The sequence below is a fragment of the Phasianus colchicus genome, chromosome 10 (assembly GCF_987193195.1).
Source record: "Phasianus colchicus chromosome 10, bPhaCol1.hap1.1, whole genome shotgun sequence".
Classification (NCBI taxonomy): domain Eukaryota; kingdom Metazoa; phylum Chordata; class Aves; order Galliformes; family Phasianidae; genus Phasianus; species Phasianus colchicus.
The window spans coordinates 4,300,236-4,323,902 of NC_143445.1; the positions used below are offsets into that span (position 1 = coordinate 4,300,236).

At 43.6% G+C, this 23,667-nt stretch overlaps 1 protein-coding gene across 1 annotated transcript in view; it reads left to right on the forward strand.

Annotated features, from left to right (window-relative positions):
• The window catches only part of VPS8 (VPS8 subunit of CORVET complex), a 63,823-nt gene that overhangs the window by 32,810 nt on the left and 7,346 nt on the right, over positions 1-23,667 (forward strand). The window contains exons 31-43 of the mRNA XM_031596574.2: positions 410-494; positions 1,418-1,516; positions 4,286-4,375; positions 4,802-4,848; positions 9,448-9,589; positions 10,203-10,292; positions 10,745-10,787; positions 11,532-11,635; positions 12,598-12,676; positions 14,044-14,126; positions 19,127-19,207; positions 20,007-20,176; positions 21,007-21,175. Of these exons, the coding sequence (XP_031452434.2) occupies positions 410-494; positions 1,418-1,516; positions 4,286-4,375; positions 4,802-4,848; positions 9,448-9,589; positions 10,203-10,292; positions 10,745-10,787; positions 11,532-11,635; positions 12,598-12,676; positions 14,044-14,126; positions 19,127-19,207; positions 20,007-20,176; positions 21,007-21,175 (1,282 nt within the window). The remainder of the gene's footprint in view (positions 1-409; positions 495-1,417; positions 1,517-4,285; positions 4,376-4,801; positions 4,849-9,447; positions 9,590-10,202; positions 10,293-10,744; positions 10,788-11,531; positions 11,636-12,597; positions 12,677-14,043; positions 14,127-19,126; positions 19,208-20,006; positions 20,177-21,006; positions 21,176-23,667) is intronic.

The window sequence follows — 23,667 nt, forward strand, 5'->3', positions numbered from 1 at the left end:
GCCCTGATGGGACTCAGAAATGCACTGCTAGCACTTGAGAATCAGAACCACAATCAGTTGGATCACTGAATATCCATTTTATTTCTCCTTGCTTGTGGGAGCCCAAGACACCAGCTCTTCTATTTCTGTTGGAGCTGAAGGACCCATGGCATGAAGCTATTTAGCAGGACCTTCATGCTTTTTGCTTCTGTTGCACCTGTTTTCATCCTGTCTCTTCCTGACTCAAAATATTAAAGGTGTTTGTTAAAAGCTGAAACTAAGAAGGTGTCATAACACATTACTGAGTCACATTCAATGTATTTCTTCAAATTAGTATTGTGCATTAGCCTAGCTTAGAGCTGACTACCTTATGGAAAAGCAAGATGATCTAAGAACAGCAGAGCCAGTGAAACCTGCTTTCTCATTTTAGCTATCAGATTTGTGAGTTCATGTATGAACGACAGCTTCGCTACGACAAAATCATTGACTGCTACCTGCGTGATCCAGTGAGAAAGGTGAGTAAATTCCTCCTTTCTTCTCCATAGCAGGCAGCCTGTCCTGCTGGCAGTAGCATGTGTGGGTACAGCAGCCCTGCTGTCTTGTTGTGGTTCTGTCTCAAAACATACCTTCCTGTACTGCTGAGTTTTCTCATAGTCAAGGCTTCTGTACTTGTGTGTTGGAGAGGAGTTGACTTTTTTTTTTTTCAAGCTTCAGAACTTTTGGTTTCCCTTTCAATTTTAGTCAGTGCTAATACATACAACTCAAATGCTGATTGTGATTTATTGCAAATGCTGCTAAAGGCAATGCTTTTTTTTTGTCATTAGTCCCCTCTTTTTGCTTTTTAGTTGTCTATTAGTTGCAGATCTGCAGTTTTTTCAGATATTCTCTACTACCATCAAAAGCTGGGGGCAGAGTCTGGCAAATGTGATCTCATCAGCTCCATGTGAATGTGCTGTGCTGAAGGTTGTGTGGGTGAAGCAGTAGGGAGAGGTTATGATAGTGAGGTGGTCTAAAGATGTGGTGCAGGAGAGTATCTGAGCTGAACTGTGTAGGAAGACCTGGGGGAGAGGTAAATATCAAAGAAGAATTTGAGCATTCACTGGGAGGAAAACTCTACCACTCTGGTGTAAGGGAATCTTTTCTCTGCCTATACTTTTAGCTGAGGATTGATGTCCTGTGCTTTTTCCTTGTGAGCAAGAAGTAGTCCACAATAGTGAAGGAACACTTCGACCTTAGTTTTTAATACTTTCAGTGTCATTCTCTGATCTGTCTCTCTTGACTTTTATTTTATTTTATTTTTTACTCCTGGCAGCTTTTCAGGAAGCTTCTGACTTGCTTAATAAGAGAGTACTAGCCCTAAGGTCATCCTCAGTTAACAACAATGCTGTTAGCAGCATTGAAGAGCATCCTGTACCACTGGTGGTTTTATGCTTTACAGGAAGAAGTTTTCAACTATATTCACAACATCCTGTCCATGCCTGGCTACAGTGCTGAAGAAAAGCAGGCAGTGTGGAAGAAAGCTTTGGAACATATAGAGGTACAGTCTATCTACACCCATGATACCTGAGCTCCTGTCAACTTGCTGGCTCTGCCTGGTGCTGCTCTGTTGGTAGAAGTGTTTTGTGGCTTGAACAAAACAATTTAGCTCTCACTTTAAGATGCTTGTGTGGTTTAGTAGCATCATAATGTAAATGCACCTCTTAAATTCAGACTGGCTTCCTTGGTTTCCTGGTTTCAAGTATTGCTTTTAGGAGGATGGGGCTGTATCAGATGATGATGGCTTGTAAGTGCTGTGTAACATGGAAGTCATCCACATTTAGGTGTTGTATCTCCTGAATGTGCAGCAGCAGTGAGCTCAGGACGTTGATACTGCTGACTTCACAATCTGTGGTATCAAATTTTATCGTGTTACAATGATGATAGCATTCAACCTCAATATCCTGGCAATTCTAACCTGTAGGAAAATGGGGTCACAGCTTCTGCTGTAAAATGCAGACTGTTGCTAGACTTTATCTATCTAATAACTTTTCCTATCTCTTCGGTTTTCCTTTGCTTCAGGAGGTGGAGATGTCTGAAATAATTTCCCAGACAGTAGACAGGGGGAATCCATTATAACTCTAGTAGTTACAAGCTGGTGTCAGTCTCCTCCAGGGTGATCTGGAGGTGAGCCAGGAAAATAACTCTATCTGTGAAGCAAGCAGGCATGCAGTTGCCCAGACCACGTAGCTGAAAGTGGTTACAGAAGTCTGCATCACTCAGGGAAAGCAGAAAAGTACCAGATACCACTTGAAAGATACAGAATACTTTTAGTCTCTACCAGCACCTGAAAGTAGTCTGCTCTCCAGATGCACTTCCAGATCCTATGGAATGTGGTGGTGGTGGTGATGCTAATGCTGTGGAAAGCTGACTGGTTCCATGCTGGGCTTTTTAGGTTGAGCAAACTGCTGTCCACTGTGCTGCTTTCTTGTGACTGCTTTGTTTTTCTCTCCCACTGAGTACCTGTGTATCTGCTTATATTGGAATATATGGCACACGTTTCTTGGCTTAGTGGGTGACTGAGCTTCCCTTTCCCTCTACTCTTTGCATCTTCTTCCAGAAATATGTTGGACAAATAACCTTTTCTGTGGGTCACTTTTGTTGGGTGCTGCAGCTGGAATCACCTCCCTCTTTCCTTTTGACATCTTCCTTTTTCAGGGATTGGTGAACAGTGTCTGCAATTTCACGTGGCTCAGGAGCTTACTGGGGGCTGAGGACTTTGTTCTTCTCCAGTGTATTAGTTCTGTTCTCAAACATTCAAAAGGCTCATAATAGTGAGTTTTGTGAGGACATTATAATTTACTAGAATTGCAGTGATTTTAGGTCTTCAAACAGCTGTCCTTTCATCTGCTGAGGTATCAAAGCAGGAAGGCAACCTCTTCAGCTGAAACCAGAACCTTTCCTGTTACTGCTTCTTTCCTGCTGGTTGTGTAATAGGGAGTTTGACAGGTGTTTTTTTCTTTTCTCCATCATCCCTTCTAGCAATTGGTCCTTGATGTCCATTTTCAAAATGAAGCATAAGACCTTTCTTTAATCATAATGTTATTTGTGGTGGCTCTTCCTGTCCTCGGGCACACAAGACCTGTGTCAGCACTGCCTTCTCAAGAAGTGGCAAGTTCACAAATGGTTAAAGCTGGGAGACACACAGATCCAAGAGCTGCAGGAAGGCTGGGCCACTGCACACCATCCTGGCAGTGCTGTGTTCAGCATGCCTGGAAACTCCCAGCAAAGGTTTCTGCAGAGAGAAACAAATGAGGGCCATCATGCTAAGTCTGCATTCCTGCATCCCTCTGATTGCCTTGCTCTGATGTTAAGGTCTTCTGGGGTCACACACCACAGAACTGCTTCACATACAATACAGAAGACAAATGTTGTGGTGGAAACCTCACAAAATGCTGTTTCTGTGATGTGCTAGGTTTAATCCTCCAGTCTGGAGAAGTAATAACATCATTATAGCTTGCTTTCCTCTCTTTACTGTGGTCTGTTGCCCCCAAACTCGGTGAATGCCAGCTGCTATGTCTGTCTGGAGACCAAGCTACTGATGAGTAACTTCTTCAGTTGTTTTCCTCCCATCCATGTGTGTTCATAGATGTTTTCTTTATCACATTTCCAATTGTTTTTGTTTATTTGTAGGTTTAACAGGATCTTTTGTGAAGGGCTGTCAAGTACCCAATAGAGGTTGGAAGCAGTTGCTTCTCATCTGGAAGCATTGGGAGTGAAAATTCATGTTCTGTGTTGTGTAAACTGGTTTTATAGGAAGACTTTTGGGTTAGGCTTGGCAGGAGGCAAACGCACAAGCATCTTAAAGATTTTTTTTTTCTTATTACTCCATAAAGACTTTTTTTTTCCATGTCTAAACAGATATCAGAGGAATTAAGTTATGGGAAATCTGCAGTTGAACCTCTGATTTGGTTCAGTTCAAGCCCCTTAAACACTAAGAAATGTCCTAAAGTTAACTGATGGCTTTGTTTCCTTTCTGTTGCTGGAACTCTTCCCAGCTGGTACTAGCTGGCCTTCTTGGCATGAAGTACAGCACAGCTTTCAAAAAACTGGATGAAATCATTTCCTCAAGCGAGAGCTGAGATGGCTTTTACATGCCACCCTTCTAGGTTTTTTCATAACCATTTTTTCTGTGATAGTACTTGTTATTTTACAGCTTTCAGCTTTCCTCTAGAGAAAGATGCTCTTACAGTATGAATGGCCTCGGTGATGCTGCATAATTACATTATCTATAAAAGTAATGATTTTTGCTGTGTTTGCCACTCCAAAGGAGTTACTGCTACTCAGCCCGTGTAAAGCAGCTGACTTGGTGGCCATCCACTTCACTGAGCAGATTGAGAGCATCATTGCAAACCTTCAGGTACGGTGTCAAAGCTCATTAATGTTGGCACTTCTTTACAGTGAGGTTGCTGTTCATGTAAGAAATGATGGCTGGCAGTAATGGCTAGTTGGTGCTGTGTCATAAATGGGAAAAAATAGCTTGGTAGGTACTCTGCTGCAGGAGTTACTTCAGATGGATTATTGCACCTGCTTGTAAAGTTCTGACCATAAAAACTTATGATTTCTGTGTTGCTGTTTGCATCACTTGATAATGCAGTTTTCAGTTTTGAATGCAGTATGGCTTGTGTTCACAGTTCAGCAAATATTCTTGAAGAGTGGTGCATAATTATTTACTCAAGGCAAATGTCTAAAGGCACCAGCCACAAACCATGAAAGTAGTTCAGGAATCACTTCTTTATAGCTAATTACTTGAAGTAATAATACTCTGTCTCCTCCTGTTGTACAGGACCAGTTCTTACTCTTCCAATTTCTAAGGAGTCTGCTTGATCCGAGGTACGTAAGCAAATCTGACCTTTTGGTGGCTTAAAACATTTTAATTTGGCACAGTGCATCAGTATATAGTCTACACCCAATCTGGGGGCTTAGAAAACGTGATTTGCTCTTCAGACTGCCCAAAGGTGAGAAGGCTAGCACAGAAATAAGTGCTCTAGGGATGATCTTAAAGCAGCCCACGCCTGCCTTCCTAACTGGGAAGCAGTGTGGGTTCCAATAAATGCAATGTAATGTCTCCCCCACATCGGGGGGGGAGTAGGCATTGCCCTGACAGCTTCTTTGGGAAGTCTGTGAAATGGTTCCCCTGTGACTGAGCTGACATTTCTGTTCTCAGGCACCCACAGGTTTGATTACTTGACCAAACTGCCCAGATTTCCCGTACACAGGAATGTGTTTTGATCTATTGACAGTTTGCATTTCTATCATCTCAGAATTCCTGCCATGTCTCATTGAAAGCTTTTAACTAGTTACTTGTTCCATCTGCTCCTGTTCTTCCAGCATGTCAGCACTGAGCGTTCTCTTTTCATTGAATCAGTTTCAAATGCTTCAAGACCTTGATGTTATACATTTATTTTGTAAGACATTTATCTATGCACATATCCAATAGCAATTGCTAATGCCATTAAAGGAGAGATCCCACTTTGTCAGTTAGCTACAAATTAATTATGCTTTATGAAGAGGAGGAGTTGGAAAAGGTAATGGATTTAGATATTAGATACAGTGTCAATGTTTCAGTTCTCATTGGAGTACAAATGCATGTTTTAGATGATCAGTTTGGATTTTCCTTAAGTTCTACCATTGTCTTTGTATAGAAGGGATGAACTCCCATGCCTTGTATGTTTCTTCAGTGTAAAAAAAAAAAGCAACAACAACGACAACAACAAACATTTGTTTGCTGAGAAATATTTTATTTGGGTTTTATAGGAGGCAAACAGAATGGTTTAGATTAAACAAACTAACAGAAAAAATTAAGCAGAGGTGGTACCCAGTTGGATGCTAACTGGGTTAGTGAGCATCAGCTTGGGTTGGTTGTGCTGTGATACCACTTGCAGCAAGCGAGACCCAGTGCAGGCAGTGATTAACCTGTCTTATCACCTTCTGCATGATCCACAAATGATAAATGCATCTAGTTTAGCTCTATTGCAGAGCTAAATACAACCTGTTTTTCCTGTAGTTCTGTCTATTCTAATAAGAATCAACATACACAATCAGGGCAGTTTGGTAGGAAGCCACTTTCTGTATCTGATCTTCCAAAAGATCTCTGTTTTTCCTCCCCCCAAGACTCAAAGACTCAGCAGACAGCCTCAGGCCCTGTGACCTGTCTTACTGTACCATCTGCATCATAGCAGAATTTGTCAGCATTCCTCTTCCAGCTGTGCTTTAAACTCCTCTAATTCTCTACTGCAGTGTGATGTTCTGCATCCCAAGTAATGAAGATGGCCCCGTAGTGCCTGTGATGCAGTTGCCAGGTTACTCAATAAGCAAAAGTGGGAAAGTTGCAAAGGAAAGAACAAAATTAAATACTGTGAATTCATGTGTGACTGTAACTGACCTTAAAGAGGGAGTTCTCAGTGTTTAAGCTGCTGTTACTGAGCTATGTTGCCAGTAAGAAACAGAGATCCTAGATTACTGGAGGGGCCTTTTCTTTCCCTTTTTTTCCCTTTTATTTTTATTTCTTCAGTAACATTCAAGGTTTTGTGTGTTAATTCTCAATGCTGCTTCTAAGATTGTCTGCTTCTAAGACAAAGAGAGCTGACCTGTACCCCAAGGGGGGGAGGAGGAAACCTGAGAGTGCAGAACGCAGTCTGTAGATACAGCCATACTTCGTAGTGTACAGATACCTTCAATAGTGACTTGGTTCTTGTCACAACACCTGTCTCTTTTCAGTCAATCTGTGTATTTATATGCTGCTTCTGAGCAGAATTTGTATTAAAATAGAGAATCAAAGAAGCTTGGATTGTCTCAGAAACAAACTCTATCTGGATGGTATGGGGGACAAGGCGCGTCACGCTGCTCTAACGTACTGAGTTGGTGGAATTGCATTAGGGATTAATTTGGCCCATTTAATTTAGCTGGAGATTTATTTTAAAGGAGCTGGGAGGGGGGAGGGAGAAAGCAGGGTTAACAGGAATTGCTGAGGGAAATTAAAACTAAATGTCCTTATGCTCGTATGATATAAGCAGCCACAGAAAATGGAGAATGTAGTGTGTGTTGCTCAGTTCATTAATCACAGCCATTGCCAGTTTCCACTTTAAGCTCTTTTCCTTAAAAACAAACAAACAAATAAAACAATGAAGCATGTCTGTTTGCAATACAAAGTCATACATTGTACTAACATGTATTTAGCAACTCAGTGTTCTTGCAGGGTGTCACAGAGGCTCTCCTTGCTGACAGCTAACCACAGCTCTACAAGGCTCAGCTGTGCCATGGTTTGTGAGGAATTGGTGGTGGTCTCTTCCTTTTAGAAAGGAGCACGCAGAGTGTGGCTGGGGAGCTGTTTGCCATGGGGGTATCGAAGGAGAACCTGATTGTGTTGGGCTGGACAGGACCTGCAAGGCTCAGGACAGCAGCTTGGTTTTTAACATAACCAAAATCTGTTCCCTTACTGCTTGTCTGGATTTCTTAAGTGAAATGGTTAAGGAAAAGATTGGCTTGCTCGTTAAGTCACAAATCCTAGGTGTCAGAGTTATTTCCATACTATAATTTTGTTCTCATACTAAAAATGTGTGGCTTGCCATTTTTCCCATTTCTGTAGGCTGAAATTACTTTAGACAAGTGCTTTTTTCTATTTTCCTTTCTTTCCCTCAGTCTAGTAGAAAAGAAGAGTGGAACAGTTGTTAGAACGCTACAGCTTGGATACCAAGTTTTGCACAGTTGTGTCCATATTTTGGACAGCCTGATCAGTACTCTTTCATTTTCTGCACAAATATGGTATCTAATCAAGCAGTTGACATTGCAGTGGCACAAGGCTTCTTTTGGCTTGCTGGAGGCACAGTGTTCTCCTGGTCTTTCTTGGCTGATGGGAATCCTCATAGCTCCCAGGAAACAACAGGGTCGTGTGCTGTGTTCAGCTTCTCCCATCACACAGCTATGGGATTTGGCACATCAGTGCATCCCCTGATCATGAATTCCTGGTCAGAAGGGTAACAAAACTAAATGCATATCACGATCTGTTTTCTTTCCCAGAGGGAACTTCAGAACAGGCCTCAGAGCCTTGTTGCCTAGACAGGATCAACTTCTGCTGTTCCTCTGTGTAATCAATCAGATCTGCTACGTGAGATTTAATCTGCAGTGGTGGGGAGCTGCTGTTCATTTGAAAGGCTGTACGTAGGTGCTCTGTCTCTGAGAAGGATCATCAGTGTCATCCCAACTCTTGGAAATCTCTTGTTTCACGTTGCCCTTTAAAAACAAGATGAGTAAAGAACAGTCAGGATGCAGGGACAGCTGTGGGAACTGGACACAGTTCTGTTCTATTTTCCCCACGTTATAAGTTTGCTTCATAAGCCAAGGGATTGGGAAATGTTCATTGCACGAAGCACTGCTGCTGCTGGAGGGGTTTTGGAGAAGTTCCTTTCAGAGGGAGTTTAACTGGGATCTGAGTTTTGCTTGTGGAAGTTACCTGGGCTGCAATCAGAAGGAAAACTGCAGTCTGGCTTTGTGAGCGGAGTTACCCACAGCAGTTTGGGGTCTGCATTGCTGGGTGCTGGGTGCATGGCCATCGTGGCAGAGGAGATCAGGGAGACAGCATGGCCAGGAAACACAGCAGTGAGTGAGGACTCCACCTGCATGTGTTGATTAAGAAGATCTCATGCTGGGAAATGAAGCAGATATTTTTAGTTCCTGTTTAATACAGTTCTGTGTGGCAGCTGATTGCAAAACCCTTGAGAGCAGAGGCAGCCTTTGGCTCAGTCTTGAGCAATATGCAGGGGATGTTCACACTTTTACAGGTGGGAACTTGCTCTGCCAACGACCCAGCACTAATCAACCAGTGTGTAGTGATGGACTCTGCAAGGGCAATTTGCTAGTTCTGTTCAGTTTGACAAGAAATACTGAATAAAAGTGAGGATGTTTCCCTAATAGAAGCGTGAATACGTATCTGAGTGAAGTAGATAGAGAGGTCATATTCCAGTGGAAGATGCATTAAAAAGCGATAATGTGGATCAAAGAGCAGCTTCAGTAACAATAAGCAAAAGGCAGTATTTCTTCAAGCTTGCTTGGGGGAGCTCTACAGGACAGACACATAGTCAGCATCTGAAAACTGCTCAAATCTTAAAGCTTATTGAATAAATTAGGTGGGTTTTTGCATGTCTTTGCCATTGAGTTGCTGAAAAGATATCTGTGCTGGAACCTTTCTTCTTGGGGATCTTTAATAGTTCAATGTATGCTGAGGCATTGGTAGAATATTTGTATTGGTAGAATATTCCATTTGTGAAACAACTGGAATGCCTCCTAACAGACTTTAGCACTAGTAGAGATGCTGTAATTTTGCTCTTACAGCCAAATTTTTTACTTCTGTATTAAGCATAAAAGGCAACACACAATTGAATTAGAAGCTCTTCTTTCCAGCCGGACTTTTGAGCTGTGCTTTTTATATTCCAGAGAAGGCATCAATCAAGATCTCCTGCACCTACCACCCCACATCACGGAGCAGTTCATCGAGCTGCTGTGTCAACACAGCCCTGACCACGTTCTGGAGACACTAAAAGTCCTGGAGTACTGCAGGCTGGAGGAAACCATCCAGGTAGAAAAGACACGTTATAAGGACATAGGGACTGGGGGAAGCATTCACATCAGCTCCTACCAGAGTGCTGGATCAGTTCTTCAGTATTTGGCCCCTCAAGCTGCTAAACTGCAGCTCTGTTAGCTGTGTTTAACATAATGATCTTGAGTTTAGTCTCAGGGCTTATAGAAAGGCCAGTAGTGCACTGAATCTTCTGTGTAACTGCAGAATACAGATAGTCTGTGTTAATTCTGATTAATATATTGAAGGTATCTGAAATAATACAAGGCAGGGTTTTTGGGTAGCAGCTCTGCCAAAATCTGATTACTGCTGGACAGTGACTATTTCTTCCCTTATGAAAATCTTGACTTAACTGTCCTTGATGTGGATTTCATAAATTTAAGGATTGTAATGCTGATGGTGGCAATATGGTGCAGCTTCAGAACTGAGGCAGTGTAAGCAGGGGAAGGGGGCAGGGTCCTGCTGGTGCTCAGCCTGGCTGATGTGGCTGTGCAGACACATCCTCTCTGAACATGCAGCTCTGAACATGCAGCTGTCCTTTTGGGGAGTAAACAGACTCTGGCAGATATCTTAAGATAGATGTTCACTTTTTATTTATTTATTTATAACTTAGATAACCCAGAAACATCAGCTCCATGAAGCTTCCTCATATTTACTGGAGAAGAAAGGAGATATCCATGGTGCCTTTCGGGTTATGCTCGAGGTACAGTACTTTGGAATTCTGAATGTGGCAGTTTTGCCTGAAGTCCTGAGCGTCACAGTTTTGCCAGGCTCTTCATCATCATGATGTCCTGTGTTAAGATTTGATACTGCCATTGCTTCCCAGTTTCCCACTGCAGTCCATGTAAGAGTTTATCGTGTGTCAAAAAATGGCACATTGAGTTGTGTGCAGGCTCAGCAGATCACTGTACTTTTCCAGCTTACTGTGAGAGCTGTCTTCAAACAGTGAATGGATAACAGATACTGAAATTTGGTTTTCTTAATCAAAAATAATATTTTAGCTTCTAATTTCCTTTCAGTATTTGGAAAGAAATGTATACAGTGCTAGTTGTACTGGGGAGGAAAATAAAGGCAAGCTCTAATAGCCATATCTTTTTAAAAACACTTCCATCAACATTCTGCAAGCTTACTGTTCTGAGATCTCTTTTGTTTCAGCGATTGCAGAGCAAGCTGCTGATGCTTACACAAGATGATGGAGGTAAGTTACCAACTTAAATTCCACTTTCTCTTAAAAAGGGATGAATGCAAAAAAATACAAAATGTATGTCTGACAAGTGGCATAATGAGGTCCTCTTTCAGGTTTTTAGATATTGTGGTGACACTTTCTTAACTTTACGTGGTGTGGCTGTGGCAGTTATTCTGATTGCACTTCCTTCATCTGTTACTTTGATCACTGTTGAGACTTGTGAACAACCAGTGGGGTTTATTGTGTCTGCTCAGTTGTTCTGTTAACTCCTGATTGCAGCTGTTACTCTTAGTGCCTTACCAAAATGTTTTCCTTGTTAGAATCCATTCAGACTCATTACTGAGCCTTACCAGTCATTAGCTATGAACAGTGATGATGTTGAATATAGGAGCAACTTCTTAAAAAAAACCCTTCTCATGGAAGTAAGAATGTTCTGCCTATAGAAGACAAGCACTCTTCACTAGCCCCAGGATTCAAGGGTGCACCTAATCACATGCAGAGCTCGTATTTGTTACTTGATTGTGTCCTGAACTACAGCTAAATCTTCCATATTTGATTACGTGAGACGTCTTAAATGCTACAATACGTAGGGCATCTATTGAAGAGCAGAAAATCAGGACCTGTCTTTATAATGCAGTAGTTCACTGTAGGGAGCAGCTTTTAGTAGAACAGCATGAATTTATTTTGCAGAATGACTGGGAGTTAACATACCTAATCATTTCTGTAATGGCAGTTTATTTTTCACCCGACGCTCAGGTTCAGCAGAACTCCCCTTGCTCGAAAGCATTGAAGATACCCTAATGAAAACAATTGCCCTTTGCCAGAGGAATTCACACAACTTAAACCAGCAACAGCGAGAGGTAAGGGAATAAAAACCTACATCACTGCATTTCCAGAGCCATTATCTTCATGTCTCCTTCCTTTCCCTGTCTATTCCATACTGGCACATCTCAAGCAGCCCATTGCTTTGTTCTGCCTCGTCTTCTTGTTGCTCAGGTTTTAAACCCACAAGAGAAATATTCACTTGTAAGGGTGAAGCACATACCAGCAATGGAGAAGTAGATTAGACCGTATTCTTTTTCCATTTTTTTACCTGCAGTTGAAATTTTGGTTGAATGTTAATCAGACTCTAAAGAAAGCAAAAGATCATGGCTTTTGTAACACCACATGAAGGCACTGGCATGCTTAGGTTGGAGCCATCTTCGTGGTGGCAGAAAGCTGCTGATGTTACCTGCAATGTGGCTGTGGAATTCTGCTGCTCTGAATACTTCACATATCCTGACTTCAATGTCAGACTGATCTTTAAGGGCTGGAGATGGTACAGCTTGCCTCAGCTCTTGCAGAGAGAATTAGGCTGTGTTTTCATTTTGCTGTTGTCACTGACACAGAACCTATTTTTATTTCTAATAGAGTGTTTAACACAGGTAACTGAATTCAAGATTGAGAATGCTCTGTCTGAAGAGATGGCATGTCTGGAAGTCAAGAATGGAGTAAAAGTAGATTCCTTCTGTTATCACAATTCCAGGAAGGGAACAGTGAGAAAGGGAAAGAAGGAACAACAGGAGCCAGAGGTGTTCTGTGCTCAGATCTCAGTCAAACAGTATCTTGGTCTAAGATAGAAGCAACCTGGATTGCTTTTCATGAGTACTTTGTGATGACTTTAATGCATTTCACTTCTGTTCCTCTGCAGGCAAAACCTGAGAAATGTAATTCTGTTTTTCATAATATGGAAGTGAGCCTTTAGAAGTGGGCTGTGATACTAGTCACACCTCATTTTTACTGTGTTCTCACTATTTTTTTTTCTTGCATTCAATTCTTTTAGGCCCTCTGGTTTCCCCTGCTGGAGGCTATGATGTCCCCACAGAAATTGTCTGGCTCTTCACAGTACCGATATGCTGAATGTAAGTATTTTGACTTTCTGTGACCCCAAATCTGTGTGCTGTCTTTCCTCCTCTGCTGATCGAATAGATGAAAAGCAGTTCTGTTACTCACTTCCTGCTCTTGCTGCTCTTGCAGTTGATCTAGCTTGTAGTGGCTGTAGCACTAAGCTCAACGAGGTCATATGGGGAGACTGCAGCTGTTGGGTACTTCTTGTTTTGAGCCCTGGGTGGAAGAGGGACCCTTGCACAGCCTCCTGTACTCAGCTGGCTCTGTTGAGATGGTCTTTGTGAAAAACAATGCACACACAGGCTTTCTTGGCTCTGAGTAGGCTTGAAAACCTTGGTAACTTTTGGCATAACACTGCCATCTTTTCTGCCTGGCCTTTTTGTGCTCTGTCTTTGCATCTGCCTGTTGTACCTAAAACCAGCAGAGTGTGAATACATCAGCTAAATTCTCTAATCTTAGCTCCAGCTCTCTGAATCTGTTCTGGGTGTCAGTAGCACATCTAGAGCAGTATTCTTGAAAGGCCTCCTTTTATGGGTGATTTAAGGCATCTTGGGACGTAATAGTGCCTCTTGTTTGGTTGCAGCCCTCTACTTCACAGTGGCAGTAGTCACATGTGGCTAAGGATTACAGTGTGTTACAAGAAAATGTGGTGGTTGTCACCTTGTCTGGGCTCCCCTTTTCTTCCCTTCCAGTGTCTGTTAGCTGTATCTGGATTCATAGGGATGGCCTTGTGTGGAGCAGAATGAATGAAAAATAAAAATCACCTGTCTTCCCTCAATTCAACTTGGCCTCTAAATTCAGAATGCTCCCTATGTTAGCCATTTTGAGAGCTGATGCCTGCTGAAAAGATGTTGTCTGAAGTGATACCAGAATCAGAAAGAACGTAATACACTTGGATATCAAAGAACTGGCTTTGTTTTCATTCTTAATGTGCTAATTCCCAAACTGCTCTAGCTATCTAAATATCCCCACCAAGAAGCTGAATTGCAGTTGTCCACACCTATCAGATATTGGCTCCTACTGTAGGGAATTGGGGGATCAAGAGGGAAAAAATTTCACACAAATGCTAACGCTAGGAAGTTTCAGAGTCAGTGGGATTATGACATGAACAAGGGATGCAAGTTGAAAAAAGTGAGTGGCAGTGTTACAAAGAAAGGCTGAAGATCTAAAAGTGTTTACTGTATGTAGGAAATGGGAGGGGAGGCACTGCAATGCTGACTTTTGAGATGCTTAGTGCAAAACGTGTGCAAGGTAAAAAGTGATAAAACTGTTTTCATATTAGAAAAGATGAACTGAAATGAAACTCTTAATCTGAAAGATGCACCTCTTTACTCCTTGAATCCTAATGAGTATTGGTGACTGTTCATGCATGGTGTTTCAGCCTTGAAGAGTTTGACGATGCAAGTGCTGAACAACATGGCTGCATTTATTGCTCTTCCTTCAATCCTGCAGAGAATTCTACAGGTGAGTTTCTGAGGGGGAAAAACATAGCAAACAAACTTTTACCAAGCTGTGCCATTCAGTTATTGGGAAGAGCTGAACACATTCCTGATGTGGTAGCAATTTCTGTCAGGTTAACTGATTGCCTGATTCAAAGTATTCCAGTAAGCATTCAGTTGGTAAGTCATAAAACTTGGTAGGGTGACCTGGAAGACTTGGCAGTCTCAGGAGATGTGGGAACACACAGACTTGTGTGAAGACAACTGAGGTAATTTCTGCAAACCAAAAGAAATATTATCTCGAAGGTTGTAATTACTTTGAGACTGAAACTAGCAGTTCTGGAGGCTGCTCCAGCTGTAAAGCCACTATTAACTCCTCAGAACTACATTTGTTGAAAGCCATTTAGCTGAAGTGCTGGGGTAGATGGTTATGAAAACACTAAATCAAAGTTTGTGGGCTTTAAAGTGGAGAGATATCAAGACTGGGCCCTTTTAACTGATGGTGCAGTACAGTTTTAGGGATATGTTGTTTTTTTTTTTTTGTGGCAGCAGGCATCTCTCTGAATTGCTGATTGCAGATATATTGGGTTGAATGCTCATAAGCAGATTTGTGTTCAATTGTTCAGTGGAGGAAGGAAGGAGGAGGTTGGAAGGTATTGAATTATTCTTCAGTTTCTATCACAGATAGAGAAAGAAGTGGAAAAAGTGCAGACTTCACAGGGTGAGTGCAATGTGTTAGTTTGATCTTGACTATTAGGCACAGTCCTGGATTTTGGAGGGAGTCATAATTAATGACATTGAAAGATGTTGTAAAAGAGTGGATAGAAAGCTGTGATCAAATAAAATACAGTTTTATCAAAGGTGGAAAGCATCAAGCAAACTGAATGTCTCTTTAATAACTTTCATTTGGTTTTACTGGAACGTTAGGTACAGTTTCCTGTGGAGTGTTATTTGATGTTTCATATAGGCAGGAGATGATCCAGAAGCTGTGAATGAGGCTGGAGGTTGGCAGGGAGGCTTTCTTGGGTGGTACTGAGAATAACCAGAATGGAGAGAAAGGCAAAGCAGAGACCACTGTGAAGGTGACACAACAGGGAGGTGTTACTCTTTGGAGGAGGATCCCATTCTTCCTTGGGAAGACTTAGAAACTTGTGCAACCCTCAAATATTTCCTGCCCTTTTTTGTTTTTAGAGTCTCTCTTTTTGTAGGAAAACTCTCTACTACAGCCTCAATAGAAACTGGCATTTGTGTCCTGGAGGCAACAAAAGAATGAAATGCGTTTCAGCTGTACAGTGAAAAGGTTGGTGTGGACAATCGTAGAATACCCTGGGTTGAAAAGGCCCACAATGACCATCTCATTCCAACCCCCTGCTATGTGCAGGTCACCAACCAGCAGACCAGGCTGCCCAGAGCCACATCCAGCCTGGCCTTGAATGCCTGCAGGGATGGGGCATCCACAGCCTCCTTGGGCAACCTGTTCCAGTGCCTCACCACCCTCTGAGTGAAAAACTTCCTCCTGATATCCAACCTAAACCTCCCCTGTCTCAGTTTAACACCATTCCCCCTTGTCCTATCACCATCCACCCTCGTAAAAATGGAGGCACTGCTGCAAAGGATAACAGTGCCTAAGGTGCTTCCTGAGATGTACTTCTACATCGATGTCCAAGGCATTATTTAGAGCAGCATGTGCAGCTCTGGTCGCTGGGGTTGGAAGTATGGGGAAAAACGGTTCCTGTTGATTCTGTTTTCCTGGTCATCCTTACAAAATCAGCCTGACAAAACAGGGATTAATCAGGCATGCATTTTTGTGGAGCTAGAACAAAAGATGGGGAGAGATATTGACTTTAAATACATTCTAATAGAGGGGACTCCTGATGAAGTTTATTAGCATGATAACTTCACAGAACAGTAGTAGTAGTGGGTACCCTGTAGCTGAAAAGAAGTGTGGGGAAAATGGTGTTGTGAAACTCAGCAGAAGATCCTATGGAAGGGAGCATGGTACTGTTTTATTAGATAGCTAAATAAGTTGATTTTGCCTCTAAACACTCATTCTTTCATAGGTTTCATTCACTCAATGGCATATTTGCAAACACCTAAGATGTATGAGTCCAACCATGATCATTTGTAGGCAGCAGAGGTGTCAGCTGTCCCCTCCTCACTGCACCTCTGAGATTCCTCCGATGGTTGAAGCTTTGTTTTGGACAGTCTAATCATCTCCTTTAGAAGCTGCTGGCTGTTTTAAGGTAGATTTTTGCCTCAGAATTCCCTTAATCTTCTTTAGGTTATGGGCCAGAATGCTGTGCATTGTGATTTCCTTGGTTGGGAGTGTAGGTGTAAAAGATAGGTCTATAATGATGTTTCCATGTCCTATGGCGTGGCCATGGCTTGGGTACACAGCCCTGATGTTCAGAGGATTTGAACATTGGTTGGGATTACAAAGGAGACTTTCCTTGTTACACTGCACTTGGACTTTTTGCCTCCCTGCGTAGTGTGGTCTGTCATCTGCTGCTTTGGATTGCCTGGGAATGCCATTTCAGTGCCCGGCAGGGGAGATGTACAACACAGCACACAGGCACGGCGTCTACCAGAACACTCTAAACAGCTTTCTGAGCTAGAGCTTCTCTCTTTTATTAGCCCTGGGTGCGTGTTCCTTTTGCAGAGCTCTCTAGTGGCTCTCTGAATTCACCTAAACTTCTAAACCCTAGTGCCAAGCAGTGCTGTCTTGGCTCAGCAGGGTGTAGGGACTCCTTCAGATGTCATTCCAGTGCCACTTTGCAACCATGAATATACTCCTAAATGAGTTCTTCTGGGCCCTGAGGAACAGGCAGCCTTTCTGATGCCCTCAGGGTATTTCTGTGGCACCTGGGAGGAAGGACAGGGGCTGTTTGGGAAGTCTGCAGATGCCCTCAGATGCTGCTTCAGTGGAGGCTGGGTCTTTGTGGCAGTGCATGGATGTGCTGGATCTGCTGCCTGTGAGGTAGAACCCAGGAATTAACCATTGCTTTCTTTTTTTATAAGGTGAATGACATCAATAAATGAAGGTAGATTATCTTCCCTTTTCTGAAAAGGAATTAAAGTATTCCAATTTTTGTGGACTGTTTTTCTTCCTTTTCTGGGCTTAACTGCTTAGAGATTATACCTTTGGCAAATGTTAACTTTGCAACCAACACACAGTGCTAAAGGGCACCTTGCAGTGGGCTGTCAGCAGCTCTGTGGCTGTGGATTCCCTGCATCTCCTGTGAGAGCACACCGATTCAACTTTGTATTACTGAAGTCATGCAAAATAATGATTAATATATTTATGTTTTTTCATTTGTAACAAAAACGATTTATTAAACAGTCTAAAATAACCATATTAGGAGTGATACTAGAGGGATGCTCTTGGGGTGTCGTGTCATTGAGGATGTGGACGCCGTCTGAAGAGATCTGAAAGGTTGAGTTGATTCCCTTCTGGAGCTCTAATCCTTGGGAACGTTCTGCAAACAGAAGCAGCTGTTGCTTCAAACAAGAAGGGCAGCTCTGGTTTGCAGCTCAGGACTCACCGGCTCTCCCTGCCCTGCTGGTGCTGCTCACGGTAGGCAGGCAGTTGGGTTGGCTCCAGCTTGCCGTGCTCCCAGGTCCCCATGGAAAAATCCAGCCTGGAAAAAGCAGCTGTGATTTGTTCCTCATTTGGCACAACTGATTTCTAGTGATGGGCCACCCCGTGCTGTGTATGTGGAGCACGCATAATCCCAGATGGAGACAAAACTTATAAGGTGGAATTAATGAAACGTGTTCTTTCAGAAAAGTAATTGAAGGCTCTTGTGACTATAAATGCTTTGGGGCTGAAACCAGCTGATTGGAGGACGGCTTTATAGCTTGCTAGGAATGTGAAATTACAGCTCCAGATGTTATTCCTGAGGCAGGTAAGGCAGCCCAGCCCTGTGCAGCCATGGTTTTAATGGCTGCCAGCAGGAAACGTGCTGGAGCTGCTTGCACACTGCTGCCATGTTCACTGTAAGGTTCTGCTGGACCACGTGGCCCTCTTTGGGAAAAAGGCAATTCTCTTCCTACCTGCTATTGGTGTAGATGTTATTGAGCCTGGAGAAAAACTGAGCACTGGGAGGTGACCCTCAGCTCACCTTCCTTCTCTGCAGATCTGTGGGTGCTTGTTTCTGTCACGTCTTCCTCCTCCTTTACCTCAATAAAGACAAGAAGCAAGATGCTTTCAAAGTGTTTACTTGCAGCTAATCTGCTGCGTGTAAATGGTTTCATTTGAGTTGCTTCTTTAGCTTTCCTTGGCCACAGAAGTATCTGGTGAACCCAAACCCAGCGTTCTCTGTGTTGTAGATCTCATAGGTGCTGATAGAAGTCGTGCACGCCCTGCTGCTGTCTATAATTCATGCGGTGACTCAGTGCAGTGTATTTTCAATGCTGTTGCTTGTGAATTATGCATGCAGAAGGAAAACGCCGTGTTGTTTGAGGCTGTACCACTCACCCAGTGGCAAGGAGCCTCTGCAGCTCCCGTGTGTTCCTCAGCTGCAGCTGGATTTGTCTCAGCTGAAATGTCTCAGTGCTGGTTTTCTTGACACCTGCCTGTTGGCATTGCTGCCCATCGTGGTTCTTGGGAAGGCTGCTGTCAGGTTGCCTGGCAGACGTTGGAGCTGCTGTGGTGATCTCTGGGTGTTGTGGCTTGGACTTCAGTGCTATTTTGCCTGCTCTGTTGCTGCAGGGTGTTTCCTGCTGGTTTGCATCCTCCAAACACCTCCTGCAGCTCCTGGAGCTTCCAAGGTCACTTCAAAAACATTTGGACTCGAGTACAGTAATTAATATTGATGTTGTCATCTACTCCATTTTGCTAATCACCAGTTTTCCCCTCAGTACATCTGATCGTTCTGCTTCCCTTGTGCACATATACCATGTCTTCAAATACAGGATCATAACCACCATGTGCAATACCAGTCTGGAAGGGAGGGAAAAAGAAGGAAAAAATGAAAAAAACAGAATAGATGATGGTGTCCTATAGTATTTCATTTTTCCACACAGGATCCAGTTTATGGAAAAGGGAAACTTGGAGAAATTCAAGGTCTCGTCTTGGGAATGCTGGACACATTTAACTATGAACAAGTAAGTTGCATGTATTTCTGCTCTATCCACTGCTGCATGCAGGGATTACTTGTAGCTATCCAGCTTATACTCTCTCATTTGCTATTTTTCTCTGCAGAGCAAAATAAATGGCCATGCAAGTGATTTGTATTTGTGTGATCTGGGGAAGGGGAATGAGTCTGTGTTGCTCACAAACACATTGCAAATGAAGGGACTGACAGATACGTGGTGATGTGAACATTTCTGTAGTTGAATTCAGTGTTAAATGTACTGGAAGCATCCACACCCGCGTTTTTCTCCAGTTTATCCTGCAGTTAGGGATTCAAAGTGCCTTTTAGATTAGTCTGTGAGATGGGAAATAGCTTTACTGTAGGGGACTGTGGATAAAGAGAGGTGGTCTGTGTGTTCTTCAGGGGGCTCTGCCCTGAGCAGCACTGGCTTTCTGCTTTGATTTGAGCATTCCTAACAAAAATAGGGACCTATGCAGTGATTTACCAGGTAAAGAGGAAAAAAGAGAAGTCTGGTAGGGAAGATGACAAGCTGAGCCTGTTCTCCCACATCTTTTAAGGCTCTTGGACAAAAATCAATGAAGCACTTATCTATCCATTTAAGAGTGAAGAGGTATTGTCTCCATTAACATGTGATAAAAGGCTAAGTGTTCTGAAGGCAGCAGCTGCAAAACATGTGAGGAGAAGCAATTTGTGTGGCTGGTTTTGTTCTTAGCAATCCGGTAAGCTGCTCGTTGTGAAGAATTGAAGGGTATGGAGCTTCTGCACTAAGGAGATGACAAAATGACCTCTCTATATTGTCTTCCATGCAGACTCTTTTAGAGACGACCACAAACCTTCTAAACCACGATCTCCACTGGTCCCTGTGTAACCTAAGAGCTTCTGTCACTAGAGGGCTTACCCCAAAGCAGGATTACTGCTGCATTTGTCTACAGCAGTACAAAAGGAGGCAAGAAAGCGCTGATGAAATCATTGTTTTCAGGTAAAGTGAAGGGATAGAGTCACAGGTGAGGTCACGTTATTAGCTTAATAAAACCACAGAAGTATTCCTGTGAGCACATCCCATGGGCTGGCAGTCAGACTGCTCAGCCAGCCCGCCTTGCATGCAGCCAGCTCTGCCTCAGCTGAAAGGAATTCCCTTGCAGTTTTGGGAGAGCAGTGCAGTAAGCTGTGGGCTCCCCTGTCATTTAACCTGGCGGTGCATGTATTAGCAGAAAGTGATTCCCTGCTGTACACAGGCAGCACAGTCATAGTCGATATCTGTAACTGCCTGTGTGCCCTTCCTGAACTATGGCAGGAACACTTTAGAGAGCTTCATAAAACATAAATGGTCTGGAAATTGGCTGCAGCAAGTAAAAGGAGGGGCGTAAAATGAAGTGTTTTTGCTGCTAGCTGATGTACTGCTTGTTCCATCTCAAATAAAGTGCTTTGTGCTGGGCCTACAGGTGTCCACTGGGTCCCAAGAAGTGGTTTTATTTGTACACCTCAGATTGATTGCATCCATGACTGTGTCTGGCATCGCTGATATTCCTGGCTGTGGCCAGGTTAGCTGTGAAATATAGGATGGCTATTACCTTAGGGTTGAGATCTGCAGCTGCATCAACAAGTGGGCATCTGCTGCTGTTTTTATGAGTCTAGAAGTGCTGCAGGGCAGTGTGCAGGTATGAAGTGAGCACACACACAGCTGAGGTTACCAGTAAGCAGCCTTGCTTTTCATTGGCCATAGCTTTCCTCTCCGAAGCACAGTGCCATCAGGCTCCAGTACCCTGCGTCCAAGCACCTCACAAAAGATTTATCTTCTCACCTTTACAGCTGTGGCCACTTATACCATTCCCTGTGCCTGCTCAGTAAGGAGTGCGGGGCAGTAAGCAAAGATGTGATGCGGTGGATGTGCTATAAATGCAACTCGAGCAACAAGGGTGGAAAACTGAGCGAGAACTTTTCAGAGCTGAAAAAAGGAAGTGGAACCTCCTTGGCACAGGTAAGGCTCCTCGTGTGGTTGCTTTCCACATTAATTTAAAGAAGTGCTGCATTGCTCTGTTCTTATGTCTTACTCTGCTTCCAAAAGCCCGAGATGGGCCAGCAAGGCCAGTTCCTTTTAAACTATATTTAGCTGTGTTTTATGTAAAACATGTAGTAGAAGTTGGTGCATTCCTTGGTTGGCTGGGCCATAGAACCTCTACTCTGCCCCCCTGCTGGGCAGTCTGGCTCTGGGTAAGAGATGCCAGCACAGTGTTTAAAGAAGCTTGCATGCAGTCAGGACTGCTGCAGCTGTATTTGTGCAAAATACATTGGGGACGGAGCAAAATCCCATCTTTGGGATGTCTTCAGGAATCCTGAACGGGGGGGGGGAACTGAGCTCTGCTGTCCCATGTCCCAGAGATCACTGGGGAGGGTTTGTTCCTAAATGCCTCTCAGTGCTTTGCGCATTTGTCACCACCCTGATGGCATGCAAAGCAATACATTTCCACTTCTGAAAGCTCATTCGATCTGGGAGTACATCCTTATAGAAGTACTTCCATTTTCTTATAACAGATTATTTCAATTTCTGCCAAATCAATTCTGATCAGAAGATAGCTAACAGCATTAGTCAACTCCCATCAGCTTCTCTATTAACCAAAAAAGAAGCTTCCTGTTTGAAGGGAGGCTTAGGGGAGAAGTAATCTCTGAGGAATGTGTGGAACATGATGCAAGCTTTGCAGTCAGATTGTGTTAGTTTCCTATACAGTGACAGGAAAAAGGCTTTCCTGATATTGTACATAGCACGCTCCAAAAGTAATGCCTCCTGTTTATTTCCACGGAAACTACATCAGATACAAAGAGCACAATAACACTATTAAATAGAGCAGATTCTCAGCTACAAAACACTACTTTTCAACCTAGTCACCACCATTAGCTATGTGCATTTGCCAGTGATGAACAAGAGCCTGCATGCCACACTTGTGTAAATCAGCACCCAGATGGCTCTGAACTTGGGCAGAATCACAGCATCTCCTTATTTTACCCTCCTAAGCTTTTGCTCTGAAGGAGTGTGTGTGAATGGGTGTTGACACACTAGGCTTAAGTTGAAAAGCTAAAGGCAACGTTCAATACTAAAATCACAGTAATTGATGAAATGCCTGGCATCTTATAGCAGTGCCTTGCAGCTTGGTTATCACTGGGCTTTTCTCGAGCCCTGTGTCCTCCCTTCAATACTGGTCTGGGCATCCTTATAGAGAATGAAGTGGAAAATAATCCAGATGATGTGAGAGCGACTGGGGCACTATAAGATGCTGCTGCATTTGTCTGCAGCAGTGAGGGGCTGGGTGGCACTCAGGGCTTAATGGGAGCCATATGGAGAGACTGGATGGGGAAGGAAAGGGTTACACAAATCTTGTAATGCTGGCTGGAGAATGTCCCTGCCAGGTGATCTGAGTGCTGGGTGCTGCCCTGCTGGCTCAGCCATGTGCTCTTGGCAGAAATAGCCCTACTCCCTGCAGAGCTCAGCTCCGGCCCCTCAGAGCCCTCTCTCTGCTTCAGGCTCCCTCCTGTTCCCCTGCTGTCCCAGATCCTTTCCAAGTTTGTGATGTTCATTACATATTTGAATTACAATACTTAACTGTTGTGTTTGCACGTGTTGTGCAGTCAGTTCTTTAAAAAACGACGTGTTTAGACAGTGAGGCTGTAATCTCTTGCTTCTCCAGGAGATTCATTTAGTTAACTTTTGGTAGCGTTAATGAACCTTGAGGTAAGGATCTATCTGGCCAGGGAATTGCAGATCTGGTTGTTCTGGAGGTGGGGAGAAGATGTGTTTTCCTAGGACCAAAAGCAGGAGGTGAGCAGCCTGGGATGCAGAGCTCTCTCTGGAGGCAGCGCTGTGGAGTTTGGGCACACACAGCCTCACATTAATTCAAGCAGAGGTTCTTAGAGAGCTGGGCATGGAAACAGCAAAGCTCGGCTGCACACAGTTCCCATGCTCATCCTGACATGGCACTGATGTGTGCAGAATGCTGTGGGTCTGTGCACCAGGTGCCTCCATGGCCTGGGGGATATAATGCAGGGTGTTGAGATGGGAGGAGCAGACAAGCAAATGGACTGAAGGAAAGGGACTCTCGGGCTCCCCACCTCCAGCCACGTTCAGGTGTCTCTGTGGTGCTCAGTCAGAGCCCAGGAGAGCACAGTCACTGCTCAGGGTGCTGTAAAGACTGAGTGATTGAGTGCTGCTTTTGCCACTGGGTTTGTTCATGTCACAGTTCTCCAGTGAAAGGCTGCTCTGTGCTCCCATCAGGCAGGCCCAGCCCTGTGCTGCTCACACTGTCCTCACTTCCACATCTGGCATCTCTGCAAGTAATTTTAATAAACAGAGAACCCCAGAGGATGCTGTGCTAACTCTTGTAGCTCCCAGCCCAAGCCCTGCCTTCCCCACACCCTGCACAGCTTCTGGGACGTTCTGCACACAGATCCATGGGGAGACTGCTGCTTTGAAGGCTGAAA